The 16,321-nt window shown below is 25.9% G+C and overlaps 1 protein-coding gene across 1 annotated transcript; it reads left to right on the top strand.

The window, feature by feature from the left end:
* Positions 1 to 3,572: 3,572 nt before the first annotated feature.
* Positions 3,573 to 7,865, top strand: LOC135926856 (uncharacterized). Its single transcript, XM_065462789.1, has 6 exons — positions 3,573 to 3,787; positions 4,130 to 4,246; positions 4,728 to 4,858; positions 4,991 to 5,119; positions 5,276 to 5,378; positions 7,743 to 7,865. The coding sequence occupies exons 1-6, from the start codon at positions 3,656 to 3,658 to the stop codon at positions 7,863 to 7,865; spliced, it is 735 nt and encodes a 244-aa protein (XP_065318861.1). The 5' UTR covers positions 3,573 to 3,655.
* Positions 7,866 to 16,321: the final 8,456 nt, after the last annotated feature.

The raw sequence follows: 16,321 nt of genomic DNA, 5'->3' as shown, positions 1-16,321 counted from the left end.
AAGTAATCTTAAAATTAATTTAATAGACTAGCTTTACTCAACGAGATCTAATCCACAACACAGAACAAATTATTAATAAATTGACGCAATGAATTTTCATTTATGAATGATATTGTGATCAGTGTTGTAAATTAGCGCCATATATTTTTTGGTAGGGATAGCTAATAGCGTGCTATTTTTTTCAATTATTTATTTTTTACATTGACTAGTAGAATACCATCTATTTTTTAAAAAAAGTCAAAATTTTCTACACTCAACTACCACAATTCTGCCACATTTTTCATATTTTATTAAATATATTAAAAAATATCCCATATTTTAATTTTTTTTCAAAAATAATGTTTTAAAATTTATTTAATATGAAAAATATTTTTATATTATTTTATCCTTTTTTCATTGTATATTTGAATATCCTTCCTCATTTCAGAAAATATTCGCAAAATACTTATAATTGAAGTATAATTTATCAAAAAATATAGTATAAAGCAAAGGACATTATAGTGTTTCGATTTTTCAACGCACGAATCTTACAATAAAATATTTTTATTTAACATGAGGAAGATCTTGAAATATTTGTTTAAAAAATTTCAAAGCAAAGACCGCATCGTTTCCGTTGCCTCGTGATATTCCTTCTGGCTAGTGTTGTTAAACGGCTCATTTTGAGCCGATTTTTAAAAACGGGTAACTCAATATTAGTTAAAGAAATATTGCCTAAGGCTCCAGATTGCGCTAATAGATGTCTAAACCTTTGTGCCATCTGTGAGCAAAATCTTAAGGCTTGAGTAATATTTTTCTGGATAAAATATCGAGTTAGCCGTTATTAAAAATAGGCTCAAATCGAGTCGTTTAACAACACTACTTCTGGCCATATTGCACAATAAACCCCTTTGCTGATATTGCAGTGCGCTGTTAGGCTATAAGTGTGTTTAATTATTCGTTTATAAAAAAGATGAAATATTTAAATTATGGAGTGCCAAAACATTTAGGGCAAGGGATTTCATGACGGCCTCTTTTTCATTCGATAGATATTTCGTTATTCCCTTGAAGAATTTTAATTTTTTGGGATGATTAACCCTATAATCCAACATATCTGATTAGGTATGGAGCATTAAAATTGATTTAGTTTTTTTGTTCTACACTTATTCAAATATTTTTTATATATAATCTTTAAATTTAAGTCTGCTGTAAATAATCTTTATTAGTGTCATTTCTTCTATAGTTTGATAGATTCTTTCTTTTTTATTGAAGACAGGGTTTGGCTAAACTCCAAATGACAAGATAAACTGCAAATGTTAAGGTAAATATGTTTTTAAATACTCTATTAATTGATATGAGTTTCATTTTCTTAAGATATAAACATATTATAAAAATTAAGCTACTACATTTATTCAAAAATAAAATATAAATTAATAATTATATTTCATTTAATCCATTAATATATGTTTAAAATCTTATATTTATATTAAAAAAAATAAATTAAAATATTTAATTCACAAGTTTGCGTTTATTGCTTTTAAAAACATTACTTAAATATATAAAATTATTATTATAAATTTTCTATCATTCAAAATAAACGATTAAATAAATTAACATATACAGTCAAATATAAAATAAAACTTTAATAAAGCAGATAAGTAAATGAATAACATTCAGTGTATATCATTACCTGTAAAAAAAGGTAAGATGAATAAATGTTTTTTATTGTTTCCGAACTATTTATGATTCTAACGAATGACATATCTTATAAATCTGTATAAAGAATTTATTATAGTACTTTTAGATATTTCAGGATCAAATAATAATAAAAAATCGTAATTAAAGGTTCACTTGATACTTACCGGCGAATAACCTTTTACTTTTATATGTAGATATTACTTTATTTTTCGTTTAGCTTTAATAGGATAAAAAATTTATAATAATACTTTTATACATTAAAATAAGTATTTAAAAGCTATAAACGCCAACTTGCGAGTTGAATATTATTGAATTATATATTTTAATTTTATTTTTTATAAATATAATTTTATAGATTTTTACTTTATTATTGAAGTTATTCAATTTTTATAACTTATTTATATCATAAGAAAATGAATCTCATATCAATTAATAGAGTATATATGAACCTTTTTACCTAAACATTTACAGTACATCTATGCATTTGTTGTTTAATCAAACCTTCTAGTATAAAGTAGCATTTTAATTTTATGAAAAATTTATGGAAATCTATTATGAATTAAATTAAGTTCAAATATTCATAGAAAAATTGTCTTAAATTCATAGGGTGGGTATTCCACACATGACGGCATATATTTCCTGTAAAATCAGATTTTTAAAAAAGCGCTCAAAAAATGATTTAAAGTTGAAAAAATAATACATTGTCGGAAAAAAAACATTGACGCTAACATATATAATAAGAAAAACCATATTAAAATAAAATTTCAAGTCCATATTTAAAAAAAATAGCTGCAGATTTCTAAGCCAATATTCTGGCGCAGATATATGAATTCTTTAGGATCGCAATCAAAAGAATATTTATATTTGCGCCGGAACATTTGCTTAGAAACATGCAGGTCAAACTTTTATAGAAATTTTTTTTGTTTAATATCTATTTTTTTGTATGGTTTTAAAATTTTATTTTAATAAATTTATATCAAAATTATTTTATAAATAGTTTATATGTTATTTTTAATATAAAAAAAATCATGAAATAACACAAATCAGTAAAAATATCATATAGGTCATAAAATATTGGCCTGATCTGATATTTTTTTAAAACGCCAAATATCGGCACTAATCCTATCTAAAATTTAATATCGGCACAACTCGATTCATATTTCGTATCATAAATAACTTGTTTAATTTTTTGTGGATTTATTATTTTATTCATAGGTTTAGTATATCAGTTAAACAGCTCAATACAAAGAAATTCGCTTTGAAATTTTAAAATTTTTAGGTCTTGGATGACCCATTGAGGTTTTTATGGAAATATGCCAGGCACAGTGCCAGACCGATTTTATATATATCGGAGACCTGCAGAGGTACCAATTGCAAGCCCCGGATTTATAAAAAATTTAGGCCCGGCACGAAATTTCTTCATTCGACCTAATTTTTAAATAAAATTTTCGGCCCTGCCTGAGTGTATAAAATTTTTTAGATAAAATTGTTTTAAAATGATATAGGAAATATGAGAAATCCATATATACAACAATTTATATATATAATAAATATATTTGATTGTATATATAGAATTTATACAATAATCACGATTTAAAATTTTCGGTCCAGCCTCGGCCCACAAGCCTAACTGGGCTTTACAGATCTCTAACACAGATGCATGATCAAAAAATATATCGAAATGCAGATACATTTAGGATACCTTTTAAATATTTTAGTAATAAAAAACGCAAGATAAAATTGTATCATAATATATCTACAAATATATATCTATATAGCTAAAAAATATATCTAGATGATACAGATACAATATTATTTTAAACAACTCTGGTGCTTGTAGACAATGCTTCTATTTTTTATATTTATTTAGGGTATAGATTTATTTACAACAGCCCACACTACCCCACCTGCCTCAGAAGATCCCACCTCATCAGACAATGCTCCGCAAAAAATATCTAGTAACCTTTTGTCTAATACTAGCATGGTCAAAGCTGTTTTATTGGGAGAGGAGAAGGAAAAAATAAAAGCCAACGTCATATCACTCATCGCAACTTTACCTCCTTACACTCCAAAGAACCTTAACACCAAAAAACCCATTAACAAGGAGATAGATGTAATGGGAAGGGGAAATGTCAAAAATAAATTGAATTATAAAAATATAATGATTTATTTTTAATTAGCAATAATTTTATCATGGGGTATTCAATTATATGAAACACAATATTGGTTAAGCCTAAGATCATTTAAGCCAATAATTTTTGCCTTTCATTCTATTTCCTACAAAAATTTTAATACTAAAAGAACATATTATAATTTAATCATATATTTTAATAATTTAATATTATTTTATCATTTTATAACATCTTTGTAATATTATATAAAATATTTAAATATATTTCTTGATTTTATGTCCATATATTTTTAAATATTAAAATTGTTAACTCTCACATTTTAGGACCTAATAAACTCAACAGATCGAAACAATGATTGGGAGAATAAAGTGCGCATGTTTGGTGCTATATATGGCAGATTTGATTCTAAGCGTAAAGAAAAACCCATGTCTCTTCATGAAGTTTAGATATACTATTTTTTTTGATAAAATTGAATTAGTATCTATATATATATATATATATATATATATATATATATGTAAAAGTAATAACTTATTCGGAATTCTGACTTGAATCTCAAATTTAATTTTACTGGTTTTATTCCAACTTGTTTAGAATAACCTACTCTTTAGATTTTGGAGAATTTCGCCATAAATTTTTATGTATTTTTTTAAAATTTAAATGAAAAATCTATTTTATAAATATCTATTTTATAAATATTAATATAAACTGAGTAGTTCAAAAGTTGAATTGTTCTGAAGTTTCATCATTTTTCAAATTTAAGAATATAATGGTCACCATTTTCTAAAATTAACCTAACCCTAATTCTGAAATGTCATTATGTTTCATATACCTAAATTCGAACATAGAATTAAGGGGTATGATACCAATACCCACTTCATTATTTTAACCCGGTGAAATCTATTTATTTTTATATTTTAGTTATACGTAAACGAAGCCGCCATGGAGATCTGCATTAAAAGACCCGAACTTTTGACTCGTCGCGATGAACTTTTTCCCCTGGCCAGGCAAGTGGTTAGGGAAAGCGGTTACCAGTACTCTAAGACTAGCAAGTTTGTATTATTGATTCATACTTGTTTAAACATTTAAATCTTTAAAAATGAAGAAAAAAGCATTATTTTCTCATTATGTGCATTCCTATCTCTAGTATAATACCAACATACACCTTTTTTATTTAACAAAAGGAGAGCTCGGGTTGGGTATGCTAGCTCAAATAATGGCAATAATCACAATAATAATAAAACATGTGATACAACAGTGAATTCGAGTTCCTTCATTTCTGCGAATAACATGAGCCAAATCGATTCATATGGGTAACGCAAAATAATTTTAAATGTATAGTTCTACAAATGAATTAAAAATGTTTTATACGAATTACTAAATTTCGTTAAAATTTTTTTTCAATTTCTACCACATTTTTAAAGATTTCGATAATTTTTTTTTCATCTTTTAAATGTCAAATTTTAAAGAGGAGACGTTAACAACGATTCCAATGCATTACCTAACACTTCTCATTTAGGTTTTGACTCATCTGCCATTAAATCCGAATTTAATCCTAACGATTTTGTACAAGTTAGTTAAAAAATTAATTAATTTTTTTTTAATTTTATAATTTGAATTAATAATTATCAGTGACCTGCAGAGGTACCATTTGTACCGCCCGGCCCGGATTTTTTAAAGATATATTTTATTTATTTTTGATTTTTACAGCTAATAATGGCTATTTCAAATATTTGGTTTTAAAATATACCGCCCGGCCCAGATATTTTTTTTTAAAAAAAATTTCAGGCCCAGCCAGGCCTGGGTAAATTTAAAAAAATTAAAATACGGGTCGGGCCTGCAGGTCACTAATAATTATTATATAATAATTTTGCCTAAAATTAGACCTAATAATGTATATATCAGGGATGTGAACACTTCGACAAAAAGGGGTCCTGGTTAAAGGAATAAAATTTAAAAAAAATTCTCGTTTCAGGGTTTGGAGAACATAAAGAAATATTGGCTCAAAATAACACAATTTTTTTTCTTTTCATTTATTTATTTTTTATACTACATTTAAAATGATGTACTGTAAAAAATACTGAATAATTTTCAAATAAATACTTGACAATTATAATTTATATTATAACTCAATCTTAATCCAATTTTGTTACTGCTCCATATTTTATAAAAACATTTAAAAAAATTTATAAGTAAAATACTCCCCATTTTTAATTTCCTCCCCAAAAAATCTTAGCCTTAATTCATTTATAATAAAATATTATATTCCAGGTTAAGGGATCAAGATCAAAGGATTGACGATCATAAATTCGATCCTAATTTTGACAATTTACCCGGATTTATTGATATCTCTTAAATTGAGGATGGTGATTGAGATCATTTTGTTAAATATTCGATCCTTTTGAAAAATTTTATTTTTCTTAATGAGTATATAAATATGTAAAATAAAATATTTTTTCAAAAAAAATCTATCTCCATCAAACTTTAGCATCCTCCGCCATATTTTTTATTTTTCTCATAAATTTTATCAAGATAACATTTGCGAATTTTATTTACAACTTACATTTTATTTACAATTTACATTTTATTTACAACTTACATTTTATTTACAACTTACATTTTATTTATTGAATTAAAAATAAAGTATTTTTAGATATTTACTAATGTCTATTGTAGATCTATAAGAAATTACACATACAGTTATAGAAGTGACAGATATAAATGAGAACCTTTACCTTTTCTTCATCTCTGTACCGTATAATAATGTTAATTATCATTTCTTAAAATAGAGATTTTTTCAATTTAAGTTTAATTAACCTTATATGAATCTGCCAAAAAATCTGTTGGTAAAAAAAAAGGTTTATTACCCATTTGGAAAACCTGTATGATTAATCACATGCAGATGCTTATTCAAATGTGGTTGTATTGATAAAACTGATACTTTCATTTGGATAAACTTTTCTCAAATGCGCTTTTCCTAATAATTTTTTTTAAAATTCACATGATGATTCAATTAATAATACTTGATATAAATTTTAAAAAAGCGCTTGTTTAGTAAAGCTAAATTTGTTATTGAAAGACATGGATGTTTGATTGACAATAATTTAGAATTTTTTTTATTATTTAATGGGTAAGTAATTATTAGTATAAATAAATATTGTTATAATATTCTATTAGAATATATTTAATTAATTTTCATATTAGTAAATTTTACATCAAGCATAAATTTTCTTCAGAAATTTACAAAATATATTTTTCAAAAAGGTGGATCCTGTATTTCAATCCTTTTTTTTTGGAAATGATCGTGATCAGGATTCCGTCCTTTTAAAAGGATCGATTAACAGGTCTGATTATTACCTACATTAAAAATTTACAATTCATATTATATTATTAGCCTAAAATAGCATTTATAATCAATTATTACCTATAAAATGGAAGTATAAAGACCAAAAAATGCTTGAAAAATGATTCCACGAAAAAAAAAATTGAATTTATTTTTCATGAATTTTAAAAAAAATAAATATTATTTAAATTTTTTTTAATATTTTTTGACATCTAAAATCTCCACTTTTAAGAACAGTCAGGGGTTGGGCTAACAAAAATACGAGGACTCAGGAGGTTGCAGGTCTGGATTCACATCCCTTGATATAAATACTATTAGATTGACTCTCATTAATTAAAGGTATCCATACATGTGATAGCCTTAACACCATAAAGGTCTCTGATTCAAATCTGATTTTAATATTCGGAAATTTTAAATATAATAATTCGATGAATACTTTTTTGTTTTATTTGAATCGCAGCACTATTATGATAACACCTCTCTGTGATCTCATTGCCTTAACTATATATCTCACAAAATTAACATGTTTTAATATTAAGCTACTCTAAGAATCTTTTTGAGTTATAAATCATTCCTTACATCTATTTTAATAGCAACTATACCCACAAACATCTCAGAACCCATTATCGCTACCACCCAACGACGCTTTGAATAATAAAGTTAGGGAAAACAGCGAAAGTACTCCTAATGTTCCTCCCACAGATTCATCACGATGATGATAGAAAATTTATAAATTAACTGAATAATAATATATATTTGTTTGTTGGATATGCAATATAAATATGAACATTATTCTGATATTTGATTTTAAAAATAAATATTATAAAAAGGGTAGTTTTTTTCTTCATTAAGATTGGATTAATTTGGTGTAATGTAGTTAAGTTTTATTTATTGAAATGTTATTGATTGATTTTTGTTATAGTTTTTCAACCATGCCTCTTGCAGCAAAATCAATCAGCCATTTTAATAAGTATTCATCCATATCACATCGTATCCCATATAATCAAGGTAATATTATATAATCTGATATTTGATCATTTGAAATATTGATTTAGACAATTTGTTAGGTGACTGACCTAAATCTGTTTCATTGATACCGTATTGAACTGAACTGTTCATTGAAGTATATGCTCGAGAAAAAACAATTATAGTTAGAAATATTCCCATACATGCAATAAACTGTTAAAAGTTATGGGACAAATAAAAAAAAATTTTTAAGAATATTCTTGTAAGCTTTATTTTAATTTTTTTTATTAAAATTGTCTTAGAGAATTGCATTTTAAAAATGGCAAAAGAAATTAAGAAAGTTTTAAATGTACCCGAAATTTACTATATGTTTATCTACTTTATTTAAAAAAAATCAGATTACCAATTAGAAACTATGCCTCCTCGTATACCCAGCTTAGAAAAACTCAACTCTTATCTTTACAGTTATCAGCAACATAATCTTACCTCCAATTCCAATAATACTCAAAACCACTGCAATATGTTGCCATCTTATATCGACAGAAATTCGCCTCCCCCTGGCCTAGTCACTCCTTACCATCCCTCGAAATCGTTTAATTTAAATGTTATTAAGGAGAGTAGACACTCGTCTATATCTCATCGACAAAATCTTTCTAGTATTTATCCTTCCAACTCTTTATTGATAAACCAAGCTAATAATGAAAATGGGGGTTCACTCATGATTTCAGAAAATCCTTCAAACCATTACCCCGTCAATTCGTTAAATTTAGTGAACAACGAAAATGAGGATAGAAGCTTACACCAAATTGCGCAGCATGAACAAAGGAACGAGGTCACGATCGATACTTAGCCCATACATTTTCCCAATATTTATTCGCCACGATGTACCTATAACTCTTATAACGAGCCATTTAACCCTATGCCACAAACGCATTATTATACGGAAGTTCGATGACCAATAATGAACTCGACGCAAGAAATAATATGATGGAAAAAAACGAACGATTGAAAGAGGTGGCTTTAATGGATAATAAACAGAGCGGAGATATCGATAGGCCGACTAGTACCAATAGTAATAATAATGTTAGGATCATGTCTACATGAATAGTTTTTTCCCCAGAAAATTTGGGCAAGGGGGAAAGCAATAATATATTTTTTTTAAATATTGTGATCCATCACTCACAGATGCATAAATCAATTCAGGAATGTAGATGCAGACTTATATTTATTTATTTTTGTTTATGAACAGTTGTATATTATATTAATCAGATTTTTTTTCACTTCAAATAGATACTATAAACCAGGGATTCGAACCGAACCCGAACCCGGAGAAGTGAATCCGGGTTTTTAGAAAAAAACTCTGAACCCGAACCGAACCTGAACCCCATTTATAAAATTTTCAAAACCCCGAACCGAACCCAAGAATTTTATTTGAACCCGGGTTCAATCGGGTTCAGTGTATTATTTAAAATCATATATTAATATATGTAAATACAAATATTATATTTTCAAATTTCCAATTAAATGAAGTCTTAATAAATTTTAAACAACTTAATTCATTTATGCCATTTTTAAATTTATTCTCGATTCCTATTGGAGTGTTAAAAAATTTTAAACAATTGAATTAATTTACGCCATTTATTTTTAAAATTTTATCTTATTATTCTTAAAGATTATTAATTAGAAGAAAATGGTTAACAAATCAAAGTAAAAATTATTATATTGTTAATTTAAAAAATTCTAAACATCTAACTTAAAAATTGTTAAATGTAGGACAGTTTTTGTGAACTTATTAAAATGATTTTAAAATTTATATATGCTAATCATTTATTTTTGGTTCAGTTTAATTTTTACAAGATATTAATGAAGTGCATATTATAAATGAAATTAAATTTATAAATATCTCTTTTTTAATTCTGAAATCATTGCTATTTAAAAAAATTGTTCTCTTTTTATAGATCATTTAAGATTAAAGATAAAGTCATATTTGATAAGCATTTTACCCTTAATACAATAGAAAAAAAATCAATATGTTCATATTGCAAAGTAAAAATGTCTGGTAATCACTTGTCAAATTTAGAAAGACACCTGGAAAGAAATCACAACAATGAATATTTAAATTATTTAAATGAAAAACCCAAATATCAGGAATTGTTATTGGCAAAAAAACCTAAAATTAATATAGAAACCTTTTTTCCAAAAAAGCATATAAGTATAAATATATCATCTAATGATTTGATGAGTTCTATACTAGAACTTATTACTGTAAATGGCCGGCCTTTTATCAATTATTGAAGATTCGGGATTTCAAAGAATTATAAATCCACTCCTATCTGGGCTCAATTTAGTTATAAACAAAGAAAATTTATCCGGAACTATTAATAAAACAGCCCAATCAATTAGAGACAAAATATCGAGAGAGGTAGAAGGAAAATTAATAAGTTTAAAAGTTGAAGTTCAACGACTAGATAGGTCAATTCTTGGTGTAAATATTCAATTTATATCAAAGTCTATTATAAATTTGAGGACTCTTGGAATTGTAGAGCTGAAAGAGAGATGTACAGGAGAATATATAAAAGAGAATATATTAAAAACTTTACTAAAATTTAAAATTAATATTCAACAAATATACACAATTACTTCTGATAATGGTTGTAATTTTTTAAGAGCTATAAAGCTCCTGCAACCTGAAACTGATTATGATATAAGGAGTGAATCAGCAGATGAGGAAAATATGGATGTAAATGTATATAAATATGATATTGATGATATACAAAATACTTTTTTATCAACTATTATATCCTATCCGATTTATAGTGTACGGTGTGCAGCTCACACACTTCAGCTGGCACTTCAAGATGCTATAAAATTATCACCTATTGTGGAAACCATTGCAAAAGCTAGGAGCCTAAATTTAAAATTAAGACATCCCACTTACCAAAAGTTATTAAAAAATATGAAACTCCCTAAGCCTGTGTTAGATTGCCACAGATGGCATTCAACCCATGATATGGTAGAAAGGCTGATTTTACTAAAACCCAATATCGAAGATTTTTTTACAGAGCAATCTGATTATTTATTGACTGAAGATTGGAAAGAGATAATAACGATTGTTGAAATTTTAAAACCGCTAAAAATCGCAACCAAACAATTCCAATCTGAACAGTTAACACTGACAGATTTTTATGCAGCATGGTTAAGATGCTGCATCGAACTGGAAAAAAATCCAACCATTTTGCTCAATTACTATATTCTTGTCTTAAGAACAGAGAAGAAAGGTTTATAAAGAACGAAATTCTCTTAGCTGCCATATACCTGGACCCAAGATTCAAGGTTAATTAAAAGCTTAGTAAATTAATTATTTTAGGTTTATATTAAAATTGTTATTTTATAAAATATTTAAATATAAACAATATAAATCCTAAAATATTACAGGTATTACTTAGTGATGATGATAAGATTTGTCCGAAAAAACATCTTGTCAATTTATGGAGACGAATAAAAACCTTAAAAACGCCGATTTTATCTGATGATATTAGTTCCGATGAAGTTATTGAACAAGAAGATGATTTAGAGAAATTGATACAACTTAAAGAAAGGCAGGAGAAAATACTTAAAAGAGGGCCAACGATTGCTGAGAAAAGTATTGGAACAATAATTACTGGATTTAGCGATTATAAAAGATTAGATAAGAAGGAAAATATTTTGCATTTTTGGGAGTCTGCTAAGCTGGAACACCCTGAATTATATATTTTATCTAAAATCTTATTTGCTGTTCCTGCAACCCAAGTTAATTTTTCATATTTTCACATATAAATATATTTAACATAGGTTAGCGTTGAAAGATCTTTTTCACATTTGAAATTCATTCTTTCACCACATAGATCGAGGATGAGTGAACAACTCTTGGAAGATATTATGCTAATACGTCTAAATAAAATTTTTAAAATTGATACATGACTATATGCTTTGTATTTTTAACTATATTTGCCTATAAATAAAATAAAAAATTTATTTTTTATATTAAATTTATGTCTAGTTTTTTATTATGATTTAAATATAGAATTTTTTTTATCAACTCAAAAATTCTTGAACCCGAACCGAACCCAAACCAAACCCGGGTTCAAAAATATTTCCCTGAACCGAACCCGAACCGAACCCACCTTTTTTTTATATCCCGAACCGAACCCGGGCAAAAATTTTGTCGGGTTCGCATCCCTGCTATAAACAATCAATTAGGTATTATTGGTTGTATTTTAGAAATTGGAAATATAATTCTTTTTATTTATCTAATTTTTTTTTGTACTGGACCATATTTTATAACTTAATTATTTTTTTAAGAATTTTTTTTTTAATTGACATAATATTTATTTTAATAAAAATTTATGTATATATGAATTATTATATTTTAACATTACAATTATTAATTCACACTTAATAAATTTATATATCTTTTGGTGAGTTTTTATTTAGTTTCATTACATTGTAATTAATTTATACAAACGAATAAATTTTAATTATTAACGAGGAAATTGATTTCATAAATATGTTTACAATAATTTGATTATTTTCAAATTTGTACTAACTTGATCATGCGCAAATTCTTGAAGGCTAATGAAAATTTTTTAAGAAATTATTTATTTATAAAGCCAACCATATTGCTTCTCATTATTTATAATATTTAAAATCTTTTTGGGAATACAAAATATAAATGGGATTTTAGTTAAGCAATCCATAAATAATTACTTGATTTTACCCAAACATTTAGGTATGCTATTGGAAAAGATATAGCCACATGAGTTAAACTATCGCACTTTTATTTAGGGCCTGGTAATGTTGTTCGATTTCGCCGATTTTAGATGCTTGCCAAACAAATATTATAAAAACCCCGAGATTTCGTTAATAGATGTCCAAACCTTTCTGCCATCTATGAGAAAAATCATTAGGCTTGTGTAATATTTTTAAAATCGAGCCATTTGACAATACTAGGACCTCGCTATAATATTTTGAAATTTCTATTGTTACTTTACAAAGGTAACAGTTGTATTTCTAAAAAGTAATAATAAAAATTATACAAATTTTTTTTAAAGTCTATAATTTAAAACTTTAATAAATTTTTACAATATGAATATATAATATATGAAGCTAATTTTACAATTTAAAAATATTATTTAGATAAATAAAAAAATAATTGTACCGAAAGAAAATACCAAAATAAAGAATTTTTTTTTGATTATTTGAACTTAATAAATTTTATTTGACTTTATTAACAATAAAATATTTTCGAAATTGTTAAAACCAGGTTAGTACAAAAAATAAGCTTCTACTAAATATAAATGAATATAAAGATAGTAAATGTTAATAAAAATATTTTAAGAAATATCTAGGTTACTTTTATAAAGGGTTAGCAAAATTCATGATTTTTTTAAAATTTCGATTTTAATCAAATACCGATATTTTAATTAGAGAATTATAGATTCAGATTGAAAATTATATAATTTTTTTCTACCTTACTATACTATTACCTTGCAATTAAAGGGTTAATGATTTAGTAGACCTGGTTTGGAAATTTGTTTGAAAAATACATATTGATGAGCTATGAACTAAATCGATAATATAAATTTAATAATATGCGCATACTTCTTTTTTAAAACAAATCTTTAAGTAAAATTCATTTACCTTAATTTGGAAAAATCTTGATTATGGGTTTTCTAGCAATTGTTTGGTGTATCGCCCAAAATAAAACATTTTTAGAACTATCCCTCTCCTCTTTGGTAGGAAATTAGTAGGCTTTTAAAAAATTATGAAAATAAGTTTTAACTATCTTTTTTCTGAGGATAATTAAATTGTTTATAATAAAACACCTAAATCGAGTAAGCAACCTAATCATTTTTATATGGTTAGCCGTGAATCGTGTCTGGTCTGATTTAAACTGGATTATCAATATTTCTTTGAATATAGATAAAATTTTATTTTAATCGTTAAAACCTGTAGAAAGTAAATTATTAATCAGGCTGTTAATTATTTCAAAAATAATAAGCTGATAAAATAACATAATTTATTTTAGATTTAAATTTAGCGCCATCTATTATACAAATTAAAAATAATGTTTTTTTTCTAATAATTTGATTTTAAGTTATAAAAAATTTGTTAATTTTTATAATGTCGATCATTTTAATGTTTTTATACAATACACAAAATATGCGAAAATAAAAATTACATTTTATCTAGATTAGTCTATTATTTAATTAGATTGTTTTGTAATTACTATTCTTAAAGTATATCAACATAAATACAATACCTCATCAAAACACATTTCTTATTCTATCTTCTAAACCCGAAATATATTTCAAATTATACAGACAATGAGACCGAAGTGTTAATGGAACGTGCCAATTTTTATGCCTTAACACAAATCTCTTATCTATCTTGGTAACATTTCAAGTTATATATAACTTGTTTGATAAAATTATGATTTCAGATGAAATAATCAATAACTTAAAAATAGATTTTAAAGATGTGATGTTTAATATTAGTTAAAAATTTTGATTTCTATAGGAAATTCCATACTATGATCATTTTCCAGTGAAATTATCTGTACCAAAATTATCATGAATTATTAAATTTTTCAATTTTTTTATATAAAATATAACTGACTGAAAGGTTTACAGCAAAATTGTCTACAATTCATAAGATAGGTATTCCAAACATGATAATATTTCCGGTAAAATACGATTTTTAAATTTTTAAAACGTACTCAAAAAATGATTTAAAGTTGTAAAAATAACACCTTGCAGGAAAAAACACATTGACGTTAACATATATATAACGCATAAAAATGCTTACAATTATTAACGAAGCAAAATATGTGAAATAAGTCACATATCTAAACCATTGTACTCTTGTAAATCTATTATCGATTCAAAATCTACTAATGGGCGATATACTCTTGCAAGATAATATGCAATTAAATATTATCTTGGTCTGTTTATTAATGCAATTATCTATTTTTAATGCAATCTCTGGCAGTGTCTTTGATATGTTCCATATCCTTTCGGCAGCTTTCTGTGCATCTGAATGGGTATGATTCTATATTTTTTATCGTAGTTTATGTGTTCTATCTTGTAAAAAGCTGATATCAATTGTATAATTGCACCAATCACTTATACAGTCCTTGAGGATAGCTAGTCAAAACGATGGAATTCTCCTATTTCAATTGGGTATTCTTTTTTGAGAACCAATTAAAATAGAAAAGGGTTAGTTTTTGAATTGAAAATGTATTACATTGATATAATAACATTTTATTTATAAAATATTTTATGTTAATTATTAATATTAAAACACCATTATAAAAAAAAAAATTTAAGGAAGGGGCATACCGTATACCTATGAATATAAAATTCCTGTCCTGGGAATATCAGGAATTTTGTAAAAATGTCATAATTTCTAAAAATCAAACATTTTTGACAATCTGGCCAAAAGACGAGTCATGCGACTCCAATGTTTTAAGATTACTATGTAGTAAAAATCAAATAAGAAATCTTAAAACTGGAATATTTTAATTTTTGATTTATAATTATTTAATACTTGATATTATAATAATCGAAATATATATATTAAATTTATACGAAGAATGAGGATTTCATAGATCTTCATTTTCAGGAGTTAAAATAACTGGATTATAATTTGCCTTTATGGAAATTAACTTCCACGTGTTTATTGCTTAGTCTATTACAATATTTGGTATGGGTTCTTCCAAAATAAAACCAAATTATCATGGAAGTCACATTCGTCGGAGGAATTGAAAAAATTCTTATAGCAACCACCAGCCAAACTTAATGGTAAATGCAGAAACCTTTCCACCATACTAGAGGTGAACGTGCTTTGCACTTTCGCATATTCCAAAATCCATTTTTGATCAAAATTCTGCAAGATTGGCTAGAACAACTTTGATATCAAGATTGAATTTTGCAATTAGGGCATTGACTGCAACCATGCCAGATGATATCTCATCATTTTCCAGAGTTGTTAAGGAGCGGCGCTCCTGGAACGCCGCTCCATTTTTCAAAAACACCTCTTTTTAAAATTGATGAGTGGGTGCGGGAGCTAGCTCTTTTATGGCTGGAGTGAAGGAGCGCCGCTCCACCGCATCTTTAAATTTAATGTATAAATTAAATTTTTTAATTAAAATTCAATAAAAATAAAA

The sequence above is a fragment of the Gordionus sp. m RMFG-2023 genome, chromosome 3, assembly GCF_954871325.1.
Source record: "Gordionus sp. m RMFG-2023 chromosome 3, tfGorSpeb1-WG-v2, whole genome shotgun sequence".
Classification (NCBI taxonomy): Eukaryota; Metazoa; Nematomorpha; class Gordioida; order Chordodea; family Parachordodidae; genus Gordionus; species Gordionus sp. m RMFG-2023.
The sequence above is the reverse complement of the archived record's forward strand: the minus strand, read 5'-3'. Positions and strand labels throughout refer to the sequence as shown.

Bases quoted from the DNA above. Each gene is read 5' to 3' on its own strand.
- LOC135926856 (XM_065462789.1), top strand. From the start codon at position 3,656: ATGGTCAAAGCTGTTTTATTGGGAGAGGAGAAGGAAAAAATAAAAGCC. The intron at 4,859-4,990 runs GTTTGTATTATT...ATTTAACAAAAG, and splicing joins CAGTACTCTAAGACTAGCAA to GAGAGCTCGGGTTGGGTATG. The intron at 5,379-7,742 runs GTTAGTTAAAAA...CTATTTTAATAG, and splicing joins ATCCTAACGATTTTGTACAA to CAACTATACCCACAAACATC.